Source organism: Pseudophryne corroboree, chromosome 7 (assembly GCF_028390025.1).
Source record: "Pseudophryne corroboree isolate aPseCor3 chromosome 7, aPseCor3.hap2, whole genome shotgun sequence".
Lineage (NCBI taxonomy): Eukaryota > Metazoa > Chordata > Amphibia > Anura > Myobatrachidae > Pseudophryne > Pseudophryne corroboree.
In genome coordinates, this window is record NC_086450.1 from 113,666,636 (window position 1) to 113,685,563 (window position 18,928).

General features: G+C 42.8%; 1 protein-coding gene across 1 annotated transcript in view; it reads right to left on the minus strand.

Annotated features, from left to right (window-relative positions):
• Positions 1 to 13,385, minus strand: part of COL28A1 (collagen type XXVIII alpha 1 chain) — a 142,661-nt gene extending 129,276 nt beyond the window's left edge. Inside the window, exons 1-3 of the mRNA XM_063933569.1 lie at positions 13,235 to 13,385; positions 5,766 to 6,334; positions 2,142 to 2,162 (exon numbers count right to left, since the gene is read on the minus strand). Of these exons, the coding sequence (XP_063789639.1) occupies positions 2,142 to 2,162; positions 5,766 to 6,334; positions 13,235 to 13,385 (741 nt within the window). The remainder of the gene's footprint in view (positions 1 to 2,141; positions 2,163 to 5,765; positions 6,335 to 13,234) is intronic.
• Positions 13,386 to 18,928: the final 5,543 nt, after the last annotated feature.

Genomic DNA, 18,928 nt, shown 5'->3' on the forward strand with positions numbered 1-18,928 from the left:
GTGCTATATTTCAGGAGGAAAGCTCAGGAATGGTGCCCAGAAATTCTACTTATCAATGATGTAATCCTTGAACTTTACTCCGGAATGTCCAGGTATCCGAAAATCTCCCTGGAGTCCGGAGGCAACTTAATCCTTGACCCAGACATTAGGCCCCCAACTGCCTCGACGCTGCTATGGCTATGCAGCAGATTGGAACTACAAGTTCCGGCAGGCCCTGGTGCCTGGTACTAGAGTGTAAGAGATCTGCTGCAGCTGAGCAGCACTCGCTAGAATACCTGCTGTTCTTATATTAAGGGGGCAGATGTACTGAGCCTTGAAAGTGATAAAGTGGAGAGAGATAAACTACCAACCAACCAGCTCCTGTCATTTTTTAAACACAACCTGTAACATGACAGTTAGGAGCTGATTGGCTGGTACTTTATGTCTCTCCACATTATCACTTTTCAGTACATCTGCCCCAAAGACTGGAGACCTGCTGTCAGAGGCGTAGCGTGTAGCCAAAGCCAACCGGAGCAAGCTCATATCGCGATGCCCCCCCCCCCCCCCCCCCCATATATACTCAAACACATACCCATCACCTTCCTCAGACACAGCCTCAATCACCTTGCTCAGCACCTAGACACTCATCTTCCTCAGCCACAGCTCCATCTTCAGCCCTCATCACCTTCCTCAGCCCCTGGCTCCATCACCTTCCTCAGCTCCCAGCCCCCTCAACTTTCTCAAAAACAGCCCCCTCACCTTCCTCAGCCACAACCCCCTCACCAACCTCAGCCCTCACCTTCCTCAGACCCCAGCTCCATCACCTTCTCTGCAGCGGCAACCTGAATTATGCCAAGTTAAAGCCTCTTACACACATTACACCTCAGTAGAGCCCCTTATACATATTGCGGCAGGTAGCCCCATATACACATTGTAGCAGGTAGCCTATTATACACATTACACCAGGCAGCCCATTATACACATTACGCCGGGTAGCCCCATATACACACTGTGCCAGGTAGCCCCATATACACACTGTTCCATGCAGACCCATATACACAATGCGCCAGGTAGCCCATTATACACATTGTGTTAGGTAGACCATTATACACACTGCTCCAGGTAGCCCCATATACACACTGCTCCAGATAGCCCCATATACACACTGCGCCACGTAGCCCCATATACACACTGTGCAAGGTAACCCCATATACACATTGTGCTAGGTAGCCCCATATACACACTGCACCAGGTAGCCCATTATACACACTGTGCCAGGTAGCCCATTATACACACTGTGCCAGGTAGCTGGCCGCCGCTCCACTACTCACCCTCCCTGCAGCTTCGGGACCCACCGCTCTGCTCCTCCCGCTCCCTGCAGCTCCAGGACCCGCTGCTCTCCTCACGCTCCCTGCAGCTCTGGGACCCACCGCTCTCCTCACACTTCCTGAGCTCCGAGACCCGCCGGCGCCCCCTGACAGTTTCAGCGCCTGGAGCTCGCGCTCCGCCGGAACCGCCCTCCCTACTCCCCTGTCTGCTGTGCAGCGGGCACCCACAGAGAGAAGAGTCCTATGATATTCTCATTATCCTACTCAGACAGTTGTAGTAGATGCCAGTACTTAAAGCAGCCACATAAGGATATTTTAAAATTATGTTAAATTTTTACTATTAGTGCAAGCAAGAACATTGTTCAACATTTGAGTGAGAGAGTATAGTTAACGGGCTGCTTTCTCCCTGTCTCAGTATTAACAAAAAGAAATGATGCTTATTCCCCTCCTTGAAATCTCAATAAAAATATAAAAGGGACTGTTTATAACACTTGCAGATTGTATGTATTTGTGCTATACAAAGGACAGGATGTAATGAAGTCCGAGGTCAGCGGCCATGCAGGATGTCGCCTGAACTCGGACATTTTTTTTTAAAGGGGCAAACATCCACAAGACTAAACCATGCCTTGTACATGATTGCCACTTTACAAAAACGTCAGAGTTCGACCAGGCATCCCACACAGCCGTCAAACTCTGACTTATTTCCAGTTATTTATATAGCACACACATATTCCACGGCGCTTTATTACATCTCACCCAAAACATTTGTTTCTGTTGTCTGCCAGGAAAGCTAAAGATATACACTGTAGGTCATTTGACAATTGGAGCACTTACCCCTTCCTCTGCAAGCTCTTTCTGTAAAAAAACAAAACAAAAAGAAAAACCGAGATGTGATGCAAATCAGTGATTGGAAGTGTCAATAAAGTAAATTCTGAGTTTCATATAGTACCTCACATGCAGTCTTTACTATATATGTTACAAAAATAATTTCATTTAGAGCTTAAAGTTAACAAGCAAAAATTATGGGGGTTTTTTCTATCAACTTAGTTACAATAATCCTACTTCTTCCCAATGTATAACACCAAATAATATCATTTTATTGACTTCACAATATGTAGACCTTCTCTGTTTTAGTTTCCCTATATATCTTACAAGTCATCACCTATGTTGAATCCAAGAAAAGCTTACTTAAAAGAAAGAGGCAAGAATTTTTAACTCTTGTGACAATTTAATCGAGCACCATATTATACCTAACATATGATACAAAAGAGTCATAATCTGCACATACGTGATCTACTCTATCTTCCATTTCACCTATACATATTCATATATGTTGCATTGTACTACAAGCAGGATAATGGTTAGCATTTGAAAATGTTTCAGTGTAAAATTAAACACGTCAGGCGCATGTGTTCGGAGACACACTATGGGGGGAATTCAATTGTTATTGCAACCTGATCTCCTGTCTAAAGTGATACAGGGACAATGGGGGTGTTTCAGACCTGATCGTAGAATTGCTAAATTTAGCACATCTACGATCAGCTTCCTTGATATGCGGGGGGGGAGGGGGGGGGCGCCCGGCACAGGGCTAGTCCACTCCGCATGTCAGGCCCTACCCTCCCCCCCCCCCCCCTGCACAAGTACAAAAGCATCGCACAGCGGTGAAGCTTTTGTACTGGAAGAGTAGCTCCCTGCCAGGAGCTACTCGTCACTGTGAGGGACGCAGCGGCTGCGCGTGACGCAACGCTGCCGCTACAGCCCGCCGCCCCAAAGGTCCGGGCACGCCTGCATTGCCCGGACTGTGCCCCCCTAAACAGCGGGCAAATGCTGCTGGCCCACTCCCACCTGCTCAGCGACCTTCCTCTGCCTGTCAATCAGGCAGAGGCGGTCACAAGGCTGGGACGGCTGTGTGGCATGCGCCGGCGCATTGCGGTGCCGGCGCATGCACTGTTCAGATCTGATCGGTGCTGTGCGAAAACGCACAGCACGGGTCAGGTCTGAATTAGGCCCAATATTCAATTGATGCCCGTTATCTCGCCGATCGCGCCCATTAGTGTTGGGTTTAGCCACATGAAGCAGCTAAACCCGATTAAACTAGTGCTCACAACCGTGAAAAGTGCAGTTTGGGCTGGTATATAAATACATAAGTGGGGTCTCTGGGCTGGCATATAATACAGAAGGGGGCTCTTGACTGGCTTATAAATACATAAAGGAAGCTTTGGTTGGCATATACTGTACATGCATAAGTTGGGACTCTGGACTGGCAAATATATAAACATAAGGGGGGCTCAGGACGGCATATACATACAGAAGTGCTGGCTCTGTTCTGGCATATACATACAGAAGTGCTGGCTCTGTTCTGGCATATACATATATAAAGGGGGGCTTTGGACTGGGATATAACTACATAAAGGGGGCTCTGGGCTGGCATATTCATACATAAGGGGGGCTCTGGGCTACTATATAAATACATAACAGGGCTTTGGCTGCCATTCATCCTAACCTTCTGTTACATGCTCACTTGTACCCCTCTGTGTTCGTGTCTGTCTGCCCAACTCCTTCAGAATGTAAGCTTTTAGGAAAGGCGTATGTGGACACATCTATACATAAGTGGGAGTTCTGGGCTGTCTTATACATATATAACGTGGGTTCGAGGCTGGCATATAAATACATAAGGGGGGCTCTGAGCTGGCATATAAATACATAAAAGAGGTCCTGGGCTGGCAGGGAAACAAATAAGGGGAATTCTGGGATAGCACATACATACATACATACATACATACATACATACATAAATGGGGGCTTTTGCTGGCATATACATACATAGGGGCTCTAGACTGGCAAATATATATACATAAGTGGGGGATCTGGGCTGGCATATAAATAAGGGGGCTCTGGACTGGCATATGCTTACATAAGGGAGGCTCTGGTCTGGCATATAAATGCATGAGAGGCTCTGGGCATAGAAACAAATAAGGGGTACTCTTGGCTGGCATATACATACATAAATGGGGACTTTGGCTGGCATATAGATACATATGGGGGCTCTGGACAGGCATACACATACAGTACATAAATTAGGGCTTGTGGCTGGAATATACATAAGTGGGGGCTGTGGGCTGGAATATGAATACATAAGTGGGGATCTGGTCTGGCATATACATAAGTGGAGGCTTTGGGCTGGAATATGAATACATAAGTGAGGATCTGGTCTGGCATATATATATATATATATATATATATATATATATATATATATATTGGGGACTTTGGCTGGTATATAAATACTTTAATGGGGGCTCTTTTCTGGCATATAAATATATATAAGTGGGTGTTCTGTGCTGGTATATAAATATATAATGGGGATTTTGGCTGGTATATAAATACATAAGTGGGGGCTCTTTTCTGGTATATAAATATATATATAAGTGGGTGCTCTGTGCTGATATATAAATACATAAGTTGGGTCTCTGGGCTGGGATATAAATACATAAAGGGGGCTCTAGGCTTGTATATACATATATACAGTAGAGGGGGCTCTAGACTGGCATATGCATACATAAGGGGGGTTCTTGGCTGGCATATAAATACATAAGGGATACTTTGGCTGGTATATAAATACATTAGTGTGGACTATTTTCTGGCATAAAAATACATAAGTGGGGCTCTGGGCTGGGATGTAACTACATAAGACTACTTTGGGAAGGCATATAAATACATAAGTGGGTGCTCTATAGGAACATTTATAAACTTGAACACAGGACAACTTTGGAGTAGCAATCATAATTAAGCTATATTTTTTGTATTGCAGTATACAATATAAAGGCACACATCTGATTTGTTGCTATGGGCAACATCACAGTTGTCTCTATTTACTAATTTTAAAAATGTTTCCAACCCAGATACTGGCAATATGGAAAATGTACTGGTACTGTTCTAACTTGCTGAGGGTCCTGTCCCTATATACAGATAACAACTTCCACTAACACAGCAGGACCATCCCATATAAATATACATATAATAGTTCAGGGACTCGATCCAGAATAGTTTTTCACAGCCTTATAATTAAGAATTATGTTTCATTTATATTTATGTTTAAAAATGTATGCAGATTTAATATGTGCTAAATTATGGACTCCAGCTGACTTGTCATTCTGCTACATGGTCTTCCATTTCTACACCTGGTACCTGGTTGATTAAGGTGTTTTTTTATCATCTTTCTTCAAAAATACATTTACCAAAATGGTATAAAAACAGTTACTGTAGTATTATAAGATAATACATTGCCTTAACTTAGTGGATGCAAGCATATTGGGATTCAATGACGTCCCTGGTGCTTTGTAAGTTGGTGAGCTCCATGATGTGCACCAAGCGGCTGCCACCATGCTATCTGTAGGTGACAGACCTTCTTATACGCATACAATAAATGATAGCTGTAGTCATAAAATCCATACATACCACTTCCTTCAGAATGGAATCCACCACAGTGGTTTCCTGTAAATGGAACACAAATCTGGTAGCAGGCACGCTCGCCAGTAAGCGGAGTTTAGCAGCATTGGCCGTTTCCTTGGATACAGATGTCATTCCAACAGTGAAGAGCTTAATGTCATGCTGTTTTGCATTAGTAGTAGCAGCAAAAATATCAGGATTTCTCGGATGATCTACCCCGTCCGTTAGAAGTATGGCCACTTTCACACTCTTGTGTGTCCCTTCATTCATATACAGTTGGGTTAAGTTGGTGATGGCATAGGATGTGAATGTACCATGACCAATGTATGCTATGGGAGTAACGCGAGCTTTAAAGTTCTCAGGTCCTTTCCAGTCTCTGAATGTCTGTTCTATGAGCACCGTACTGCTGTACTGTAATAAGGCCATTCTCCAGCTGAACGCCCTCTTGGAGTCCAGTTCAATGCCTTTCAGCTTGTCCACCATCTGCAACACAAACCTCTTCTCCTGGTTGTGATTATATTCCTTAGCACTTTCTGAGCTGTCCAGGAGGAAAGCCATCTCCAGAAGGCAGTCTTCATCTGATACAAGAGATCATATGACACATATTGAGTAATATATGACATAAACAGTTTTGACGCCTAAAATATAATTGTTGATACATAACAAGGGACATTTATTCATGAAACTATTACAGAATCAGTGGTTGTATGTTTCATTATGTTCATCGATACTAGACAGCTACGAGCAGCCTTACATTTCTTGAAATATCAAAATGAATTGCCTACAAGGCTTATTATCCATAATCTACCCTTTTATGGATCCACATTGTCTTAATCAGATCTGAAGTAGAAATACATTTTGCAATGCCTATCTGTATATCAAGTAGAGGGTTATGGTTCAAATGGTCAACCTAGTTAAGGTCGACAGTCAATAGGTCGACAACTATTGTTCGACATGGGAAAAATGTCCACGCAGTGAAATGGTTTGACACAGGACATGGCGGCACATTAAAAAGTTGACATGACATTTTTGACTGTTTTTGATGGGGTTTTTTTTTGCATATCATGACCAGGAACCCCAAATAGTGCACCGTGTACCCTTGCATGGTGAGTGAAAGGTGCCTCACGTTGCTGCTGCTGCGCTCGGCACAGGTTACTATTCCCAACCGTAGTCCACGTGGATGGTAAAGTTTGATAAAGTTAAAAATAAAAAATAGTAAAAAAGTCATGTTGACATTTTCATGTGTCTACGTGTCCCGTGTCGCCCATTTTAATGTGTCAACCTTTTTCCCATGTCGACCTTTTCCAGGTTGACAAATAGTGGTCGACTTAATTACTGTCTATCTACCATCCCGATACCCAAGTGGAGATGTCTGTAACCAATTTATATAGTGCTTATGTGTAGAGCTTTACAGAGAATATTCAGCTAAGAAGTCGCACAGTGCATGTGTCCCACAGTGTATTTGTGCAGAGTCACAACAGCAACTAAGACACATTCATGGAAGTGTATTGAAAATGTGCAAGGCTGACTAAGAGGTGACGATTCATACACACTGAGATGCCCTGTCTGATGTGCGTGTTGTGGAAGTGTTGCAGTGTGGTTACGAATTCAGGGAGTCATTCAGACTGGAACGCTGCAGCGGCAGCGATTGCAGTCTAAATCCCTTTGGGGAGTGCTCCCGCCCAGCAGGCCACTGCGCGTGGGCACCCCGTGAAGCCCAGTGAGATGCAAAAGCATCTCAAGGCTGCGATCGCCTCTGCCTGATTGACAGGCAGAGGTGGTCGCAGGGTGGGAGCGGGTGTCCCAACGGCGTTAGAATGCTGTTGGTGGGGCACGGTCCAGACTATGCAGGCGTGTCCAGACCATTGTGGAGCTACTCGGTGGGTTCAAAAGCATGGCCACCGTGCAAGGGGATGGGAGGTGGGTAGGGCCAGGCATGAGGGCAGACTAGACCTGTGCTGGGCATCCCCCCCATATGTCTGAGTAACTGATCGTAGATGTGCTAAATTTACCACATCTACGATCAGATCTGAATGACCCCCTCAGAGACTTAACTGCATAAATTGGAGGCCAATAATCTAAAGGAGATTCTGCACCGAGCATGGGGCACTAGCAAAATTTGATGCTGCACCCAATGGAAGCGTCTAAAGACACATCAAGTGGGATTGTTGTAGTAGGCATCCCAGTACTATCACAGTCAGACGCACGTTTGTACACCAGGGAAGGACTTCTACTAGCATTAGCATAAACCCGTAGGCGTGACTACATCAAAAGATTCTAAAGCAGTCACAGCAGCGTGAGACTGAATCAGACCCATAATATGAACTGGATATTGATTTGATGTTGCGTCATCAAAAACGAATTAACCCCTATGCTAGATTCTAGTTATTTTTCATTAAGTTTTCGTTACTAGTAACATTTTCTGTGCCTGGGTGACATCTGGATAATTGGATTTTTCATTGTCTATACCATCTGACTATTTCTTTTTTTTTCAAGTATAGTACTTTGAATGATCTTTTACAGGTTGAGTATCCCTTATCCAAAATGCTTGGGACCAGAGGTATTTTGGATATGGGATTTTTCCGTATTTTGGAATAATTGCATACCATAATGAGATATTATGGTGATGGGACCTAAATCTAAGCACAGAATGCATTTATGTTACATATACCCCTTATACACACAGCCTGAAGGTCATTTTAGCCAATATTTTTTATAACTTTGTGCATTAAACAAAGTGTGTCTACATTCACACAATTCATTTATGTTTCATGTACACCTTATACACACAGCCTGAAGGTCATTTAATACAATATTTTTAATAACTTTGTGTGTTAAACAAAGTTTGTGTACATTGAGTCATCAAAAAACAAAGATTTCACTATCTCACTCTCACTCAAAAAAGTCTGTATTTCGGAATATTCCGTATTTCGGAATATTTGGATATGGGATACTCAACCTGTATTATTATTATTTTATTAATTAAGTCATGGTAATATATGTTTAATCTACTGTAATTCTATCTATTTAAGCAGGGAGTTCTGATATCATCACTCTCCCAAGTACGCAGCCCCCCTCATTCTCCCAAGTACGCAGCCCTCTGCACTCATTCTCCGAAGTACACAGCACCCTCTGCACTCATTCTCCCAAGTACGCAGCCCCTCTCTTCTCTCATTCTCCCAAGTACACAGCCCCCCTGCACTCATTCTTCCAAGTACACAGCCCCTCTGCACTCATTCTTCCAAGTACACAGCCCCTCTGCACTCATTCTCCCAAGTACACAGCCCCTCTGCACTCATTCTCCCAAGTACGCAGCCCTCTGCACTCATTCTCCGAAGTACACAGCACCCTCTGCACTCATTCTCCCAAGTACGCAGCCCCTCTCTTCTCTCATTCTCCCAAGTACACAGCCCCCCTGCACTCATTCTTCCAAGTACACAGCCCCTCTGCACTCATTCTCCCAAGTACGCAGCCCTCTGCACTCATTCTACCAAGTACACAGCCCCCTCTGCACTCATTGTCTCAAAAAAATGCATCCTCCTCTGCACTCATCCTCCCAAGTATGCAGACCTCCCTGCACTCATTCTCACAAGTATGCAGACCCCCTTGCACTCATTCTCACAAGTACACAGCCTCCCCTGCACTCATTCTTTCATGTTTGCAGCCTCATCAGCACTCATTCTCCCAAGTACGTAGCCCCCTCTGCACTCATTCTCCCAAGTACACAGCCCCCCTGCACTCATTCTTTCATGTTTGCAGCCCCCTCAGCACTCATTCTCCCAAGTACGTAGCCCCCTCTACACTCATTCTCCCAAGAATGCAGCCCCCTCTGCACTCATTCTCCCAAATACAAAGCCCCCTCTGCACTCATTCTCCCAAGTATGCAGCCCCTCTGCACTTATTTTTCCTAGTCCGCATCCCCCTCTGCACTCATTCTCCCAAGTACGCAACCACTCTTCACTCACTGTACCAAGTACGAAGACCTCCGTGCACTCATTCTCCCAAATACACAGCCCCACTCTTCACTCACTGTACCAAGTATGCAGACCTCCCTGCACTCATTCTCCCAAATACACAGCCCCACTCTTCACTCACTGTACCAAGTACACAGCCCACCTGCACTCATTTTCCCAAGTACACAGCCTCCCCTGCACTAATTCTCCCAAGTACACAGCCCCCTCTGCACTCAATCTTTCATGTTTGCAGCGCCCTCAGCACTCATTCTCCCAAGTACATAGCCCCCCTGCACTCATTCTCCCAAGTACGCAGCCCCCCTGCACTCATTCTCCCAAGTACACAGCCCCCCTGCACTAATTCTCCCAAGTAGGCAGCCCCCTCTGCACTCAATCTTTCATGTTTGCAGCGCCCTCAGCACTCATTCTCCCAAGTACATAGCCCCCCTGCACTCATTCTCCCAAGTACGCAGCCCCCCTGCACTCATTCTCCCAAGTACACAGCCCCCCTGCACTAATTCTCCCAAGTAGGCAGCCCCCTCTGCACTCATTCTTTCATGTTTGCAGCCCCCTCAGCACTCATTCTCCCAAGTACGTAGCCCCTTCTGCACTCATTCTCCCAAGTATGCAACCCCCTCTGCACTCATTCTCCCAAATACAAAGCCCCCTCTGCACTCATTCTCCCAAGTACGCAGACTCCTCTGCACTCATTCTCCCAAGTACGCAACCACTCTTCACTCACTGTACCAAGTACGCAGACCTCCGTGCACTCATTCTCCCAAATACACAGCCCCACTCTTCACTCACTGTACCAAGTACGCAGACCTCCCTGCACTCATTCTCCCAAATACACAGCCCCACTCTTCACTCACTGTACCAAGTACACAGCCCCCCTGCACTCATTTTCCCAAGTACACAGCCCCCTCTGCACTCATTCTTTCATGTTTGCAGCGCCCTCAGCACTCATTCTCCCAAGTACATAGCCCCCCTGCACTCATTCTCCCAAGTACGCAGACCCCCTGCACTCATTCTCCCAAGTACACAGCCCCCCTGCACTAATTCTCCCAAGTACGCAGCCCCCTCTGCACTCATTCTTTCATGTTTGCAGCCCCCTCAGCACTCATTCTCCCAAGTACGTAGCCCCCTCTGCACTCATTCTCCCAAATATGCAGCCCCCTCTGCACTCATTCTCCCAAATACAAAGCCCCCTCTGCACTCATTCTCCCAAGTACGCAGACTCCTCTGCACTCATTCTCCCAAGTATGCAGCCCCTCTGCATTCATTCTTCCTAGTCCGCAGCCCCCTCTGCACTCATTCTCCCAAGTACGCAACCACTCTTCACTCACTGTACCAAGTACGCAGACCTCCCTGCACTCATTCTCCCAAATACACAGCCCCACTCTTCACTCATTCTCCCAAGTACACAGCCCCCTCTGCACTCATTCTCCCAAGTACGCAGCCCCCCATCACTCATTCTCCCATGTACGCAACCCACTCTGCACTTATTTTACCTAGTATGCAGTCCCTCTGCACTTATTTTACCAAGTATGCAGTCCCTCTGCACTCAATCTCTCAAGTACACGTCCCCCTCTGCACTCATTGTCCCAAAAATGCAGCCCCCTCTCCACTCATTCCCCCAAGTACGCAGACCCTCATGCACTCATTCTCCCTAGTACACATCCACCTCTACACTCATTCTCCCAAGTACGCAGCCCCCTCTCCACTCATTCCCCCAAATACGCAGACCCCCATGCGCTCATTCTTCCTAGTACACAGCCCCCTCTACACTCTTTCTCCCAAGTACGCAGACCCCCATGCACTCATTCTCCCAAGTATGCAACCCCTCTCTTCCCCTCTCTACCAAGTACCAAGCCCCCCTGCACTCATTCTCCCTATTATGCATCCCCCTCTGCACTCATTCTCCCTAGTACACAGCCCCCTCTGCACTTATTCTCCCAAGTACGCAGCCCCCTCTGCACTCATTCTCCCAAGTACTCAGCCCCCTCTGCACTCATTCTCCCAAGTATGCAGAGCCCCCTGCACTCATTCTCCCAAGTACGCAGCCCCCCAGCTTCCATATGCTTACTGGAACTCAATGGCCAGACTTAGGGGAGAATGTAATCAGCCTGATCATTTTTTGGGAGAGAAAAAACTGACTTTTTATGCAATTTCCGTATTTTGTTGGGCAATTCAATTGTAGCCCATTTTTGTCTCCTGAAAATTGTTCCATTTTCAGGCAAAAACACATAGGATCTGGGATAAGTTCTTGGTTCTATGTATTTTCATGGAACTAATTGTGGATTTTTTTTTTGGGGGGGGGGGAATCTCAGCGGGTCTTGAAAAAAATCCCTAAGTGCTGGCTTCAGTCTGCTTTTCGGACTAATTGGATAGCCCCGGGGATCAATTAGCTTGTGGTAAATTACTATGGGCAATTGAATTCCTTAGGCTTCTAGATCCAGATCTACAACAACAACAACAACAACAGAAATAATAATAATAATAATAATAATAATAATAATAATAATAGAAAAAATAAATAAACTGGAAACAAAATACTTTATTTTAATAATAAAGCTTTTTTCCTGTCGGCTACCCCTGAGATGGCATTAGCAATCAGAGGCAGCTGTCCATAAATAAATAGGCTAGACTATGCTTGTCATGGGGAGGCAACACAATGATGGCTACTGCCGGTGATGATCATCAACACGAGGGAGCAGAAGCTTTAAATTCTGCTAAACAGTCATAGAAACATAGAATTTGACGGCAGATAAGAACCACTTGGCCCATCTAGTCTGCCCCTTTTTTTTATCCTTTAGGTAATCTCAACCCTTTTTGATCCTTAATTCTTTGTAAGGATATTCATATGTCTATCCCAAGCATGTTTAAATTGCTCTACAGTCTTAGCCTCTACCACCTCTGATGGGAGGCTATTCCACTTCCCTTTCTGTGAAGTAATTTTTCCTTAAATTTCCCCTGACCCCCCCCCCTCCAGTCTAAGTGTATGTCCTTGTGTTCTAATACTTCTCTTCCTTTGAAGAATGTTTCCCTCCTGAACTTTTTTAAGACCCTTGATATATTTGAAAGTTTCTATCATGTCCCCCCTTTCCCTTCTCTCCTCCAAACTATACATGTTAAGATCTTTTAGCCTTTCTGTGTAAGTTTTGTGATGTAGGCCATGCAGTTGCCCTTCTTTGTACACTCTCTAATGTATTTATATCTTTCTGGAGATATGGTCTCCAGAACTGGACACAGTATTCCAGATGGGGCCGCACCAATGACCTATACAGTGGCATTATCACTTCTTTTTTCCTGCTACTGATTCCACTTAGTTGGTACAGTAGTTCCATAACGATTTGGACAAACACAAATTTCACTGAATCCCAAACATAAGCAAGGCTAAGTGCATCTCCAAACATAATAGTTTATCAGTTAGTAGTACAAAATAGGCTTTGACAGAAAATGTCTTTGTAACCCATATTTTGGATCCCTAACCATATGTTATGACTTTTTGTATTGATGCCTCACCTTGATCACTGAGGCTGGGAACCTTGTCCACTGGACCTGATGTTAAAGCTCTGGGCTTGTATCTTCCAACTCTTTTCTCTTCAAAGAAATTCTGTGCCACATAAGTCTGGACATCTAACAAGAACAAAAGCCACCAAACCCGGGGAAACATGCTTGACCTAAAATGCCAAAAAAAAGAGAGATTATTTATAGATAGCACACAATCACAAATTTGCTTAATCCAATTACAGTGCTCTAGCAAGACGAAAGCTCATCTCTGATTTATTGCTACTGTATACTTTAGATCTGCACCTGTCAGCAATGTTAGTACATAAATCATCACTATGTTATCAAGATCAAGTACAGTCTACATTTTTCACTTTTCTAATATATAATTTTAATTGAAGATAGATACTACTATCACTTTATCACAGCAATGGGTCAATTCTGAATTATGGGGGTCATTCCGAGTTGTTCGGTCGTTATTTTTTTCTCGCAACGGAGCGATTAGTCGCTAATGCGCATGCGCAATGTAAATTTGCTATGCAGTTAGGTATTTTACTCACGGCATTACGAGGTTTTTTCTTCGTTCTGGTGATCGTAATGTGATTGACAGGAAGTGGGTGTTTCTGGGCGGAAACTGGCCGTTTTATGGGTGTGTGTGAAAAAACGCTACCGTTTCTGGGAAAAACGCGGGAGTGGCTGGAGAAACGGAGGAGTGTCTGGGCGAACGCTGGGTGTGTTTGTGACGTCAAACCAGAAACGACAAGCACTGAACTGATCGCACTGGCAGAGTAAGTCTCGAGCTACTCAGAAACTGCACAGAGAAGTATTTTCGCAATATTGCGAATCTTTCGTTCGCAATTTTGCTAAGCTAAGATTCACTCCCAGTAGGCGGCGGCTTAGCGTGTGCAAAGCTGCTAAAAGCAGCTTGCGAGCGAACAACTCGGAATGACCCCCAATATGTACTAAGCCTTGTAGAGAGATAACGTGGATGGAGATAAAGTACCAGCCAATCAGCTCCTAATTGTCATGTTACAGGCTGTGTTTGAAAATTGACAGGAACTGGTTGGTTGGAACTTTATCTCTCTCCAAGGCTTAGTACATACAGTAGTTATGGGGTAAATTTACTAAGAGTTGATTTTGGGGGAAAAACAACAACTTTAAATAGCAATAAACCATCGGACCAACTATTGACAATAGAAACCATAGATTTACTAAGCACTGGGTTTAGAACCAGCTGCAAAGCTGTTGGAAAAACAGGCCCAAATAATAATAATAATAATAATAATAATAGTAATAATAAAAGCAGTATGAGGTTCCCCTATTTTCCAGTTACCAGAACTAGGCTCAGTGAACTCGGCCTGGTTAATGATTGTTTGTAATATGTTCTCTATGCATTCCCTTTGATTTTCTCCTGTGGTTCTGATGGGTTAATTTGCCATAAGTGTGTTTGTGTAATTTTGGAATGAAAGTGTTAGTGCTGGATGTAGGTAACATGTAGACACCATTACACAAGGTGTGGCTATTAAATAATGAGACTGATGCTATAATTTAAGTTTAATTATATTAAGTACATTTTAACTCCATTCTCCTTCTATGTACTCCCCTTCTGCATCCACACGCCGCTGCATTCTTATTTTCCATTGGTCAAAGCTGTACTGTAGCTCATTATCTATCAGCTGTCTCTACTGCTCTGCCGTTTTCTTATTTACCTCAGTAACTGTGCAAAACGGGTTCCCTTTAGTAAAGACTTTAGGGAAAAGACAAAAGTCACACGGTGGTGAGTATAGAGGGTGTTCTAGCACTGCTATCTGTTTCTCTGCCAAAAACTGCTCACAGAGAAAGCTGTGTGGACTGGTGCGTTGTCCTGATGGAGGATGAAACCATTTTTCCACAACTCTGACTTCTTTCTTCTGATTCTTTCCTGTAAAGTTTCTAGAACATTTTTGTAGTGATATTGATTCACTGTTGTGCTTTCTGGTACCCAGTCTGCCAAAATAACACCCTTGATGTCAATGAAAACAATTAACATGGCTTTGGATTTGCTTTGACAAGCTTTCTTCATTCTTGGTGATGATGGTGTTTTCTAGTACACGGATTGGCGTTTTGTCTCAGGATAATACTGGAAGATCCATGTTGGCAGTGAGAAGCCTTGGAACCATCTTAGCTTATCTTCTGTCATGTTAAGATCTTGGTGCAAAACTTGCCTAATACGAGTAGTTTCTTTGTCAATATTTACCATCTCTGATATCATTTCAGTTCGAACAATTTTCTCAATTTTCATTTGCTTTTGATGTACAAGTCCTTCATCATCTTCGACATCCTCACTAAATCTTTTGTGCCACTCAAACACACGTGTACTGTATGTGACATTCAGTCTGCCCCGCAAGCCTCGGGTAGCATATGGAAACATTCAGTGGGAGTTTTGCTCATTTTAACCAAAAATGTTAAGTTAATGTGTCGCTCTACTTTTGAACTAAGCATTTTTACAACGCACGGGTAAACACAACTTCTTCTACTCTGTGACAGCAAACTATCTGGGCGAGAGGGGTGACACTTGCAAAACTGTTTTGGAATAGTCCAAGGTCATTGTTCCCCCACTCCCTGTTAACTCAAGCAGTGTGAGTTATTTTTTGCAAGTACAGTCTCGTTATTTAATAGCCACACCTCGTAATTATGAATGTTGACAGTTACAGTGTCGACAGATGGAATTTTGGTTTAGGTTTGGGTTTGGCTGCAATTAGGGTTTGGTTTTTGCTGGAATAAGGTTAAAGTTAGAATTAGGATTAGAGTTAGGCTAAAATATGAGTGTCAACATCCTGACTATTGACATTCATAATCTCGATATATTGAAAAGGTTAACATTTTGTTGGTATCCGGATGGTAGATCAACAGTTTTTAGGATGATAGTCAATAGGTTAAACACTATTGGTCAACATGGGCAAGGCTGACATGGTAAAAAGGTGGTTACATTAAAAGGTCGACCCTGGGCAGGTCGACACAGGGCAGGCAACACATGAAATGTCGACATGGCTTTTTTTACTATTTGTTTTTTATTTTTAACTTTTGAATACTTTACCATCCATGTAGACTACGATTGGGAATAGTAACCTGCAATGGCTCTCATGCTGGGATGCGGTGCACTAATTGAGGTTCTTGGTCATGCTACACAAAAAATGACACCAAAAACATTACAAAAAATGTCATGTCGACCTTTTTATGTGTTAACATAACCCATTTTGTCAGTGTCCTCTTTTTGAATGTCGACATTCTGAATATGTCACAATTACGGTGTTGACAAAATGAATGAGTGAATTGTTGATATTACATACCACACATGATGGTGCTATATAAAATAAAGGATAATAATACTAATATTTATATCTATTGAAAAGTACTAATAACTACTTTAATTAATGTACTATTTAATTTACCGGCTCCTGCTGTAATTAACTAATTAGCTTTATTACGTGTGTTGCTGTCTTAACTGAGGTCATATGTGAGGCCAAATACCTTCAGGTCATTTACAGTATATATGACAGTCACGTAGCTAAAAGTGACAGAGGTCTGTTTCTATTGGTCTGCTGCATTTTTCTACACGTTTCAGCCAGAAGAGGGTGCAGAAGGAATTCAGAATGTTCTCCCATCCATATTCCTATATACTGTATATAATCCAGGTAACACAGATGGGCAGCCTTTTTTTACAGATAAACTTCAAAAATGACAGTTCTTTATTAGAAATCAGTTTCCTAGTTTATTTGCTCTTGTCCATAGATTAACATAATTACTGTTAAGTATAACTAACAATTAGGAAAGTAGATACTTATGTAAAATATATTACTTAAACTGCACAGCCATGAAGCGTAATGAGTCCATAAAACTAGTTTGCCTTATTTTGGCTGGTAGAATAACACTGATGAGAATGTATTCCCATTAATTATCTTAAACCACATACAGGAGAAATCTGAATTATGCTAAAACCAAAATTCTGAATTACATATTTCCATTGGTAGAACAGTTTGTGTTATGATATATTTATATGTGTGCATTACTAAAGATGTAATATTATTTAAATTATACATCATATTCAAAATATGTACATTAGCTAAACCAGCTATCATTTTACAATGTTAACCTAAAGATATTTTTAGGGTGACTTTACTTCCAGCTATATCTGCATTGAGTACTAGTATAATGACTGGCTGGAACACAATGGGGAAGATGTATCAAACCTTGGAGAGTGATAAAGTGGAGAGAGATAAAGTACCAGCCAATCAGCTCCTGTCATTTTATAGGCTGTGTTTAAAAAATGACAAAAGTTGATTGGTTGATACTTTTGGTGGGATATAATGGAGTCCGAGATCGCCGGAGGTGATGGATGCCGGACGATCTCGGATGTTTTTTTAAAGTGGCAATCACTTACAAGGCATGGTTTTGCCTTGTAACTGATTGCCCCTTTAAAAAAACGTCAAAGACCGGCCGGCATCCCGCACCTCTGGCGGTCTCGGACTCCATTACATCCTGCCGTTTATCTCTCTTCACTTTATCTTTCTTCAAGGCTTGATACATCTCCCCAATGTGATTCATTGTCACCCGTATCCTAAAAAGATTGCTATTTTTTGCAGTTGTAACATAGGCATAAACCTAGTTCCCCTGACCTGACTTATCTCTAGCCCTGAATTAATTCAATACAGAATATAAACACAGGGGCAGGGAACTCATGATTACATATTAAAGGAGCACATATAAACTCTACACACACAACAGTGTATTGCTATATATTACTGAGTATTTCAAGGTATTACAATGCTGCTTCATTTAGGTGCTGTGGGTAGTTTTTTTCATGTAGGTACTCACCCTTACAGAAAGTATATGTATGTTAATAGTCTCCGGAATGTGCCACATAGATGCTTAGTAATACAATAGTGCACATATTTTAGTACTCTGCATGCAATAAAATGTATTAGATACTTAATCTTCAGTCATCAGCCCTAGGGATAATCTCCATGATACGTGTTTGAATAGTCTCGGGGGCAGCTCATACGTTTTACTAGGAATGTCTCAGTGCTGGGGAAACTTAAATATTGAAGAAATGTTTTAAAATTCTTACATTGTCATGTTTAAACCTGTATTATTTTATGTCTTATAGAAATATTTTTATGATATCAAGATTATATAGTGTCATTTCACTTTCTGTCTAGTAATAAAAAAAAAATATATATGATGGATGTTTATAGAACATGTTCTGCACAGCATGTACATTACATTAGTGTAATGCAGAACTTCATGTTTATACATTTACAAAACAAATGTAAGTCATGGTGATGTCTGTGCTAGCTTACAGTCCAATGTTTAATCAATTCATTACCATCTAGTTGATTTCCATAGCTGATCAAGCTGCATTCTCATAGAATGCACAATACACATTCTTTACCAGTGGCACCCAATCAGTGTCGGAATATTATCCTAGAATGTACAGCAGGCTGCACCAATATTACAATTACAAGCATAGAATGATGTACTCTAATGAATGTCACATGATTCTAATATACAATACAGATGTTAATGCAATAAATACTTGTTTGATATTTCAAAGGACAAAGATATTTCAAAGTGGTGTAAATGTATCAAACATTGGAGAGAGATAAAGTGGAGAGAGATAAAGTACCAGCCAACTAGCTCCTCTCATTTTTCAAGTACAGCCTATAAAAT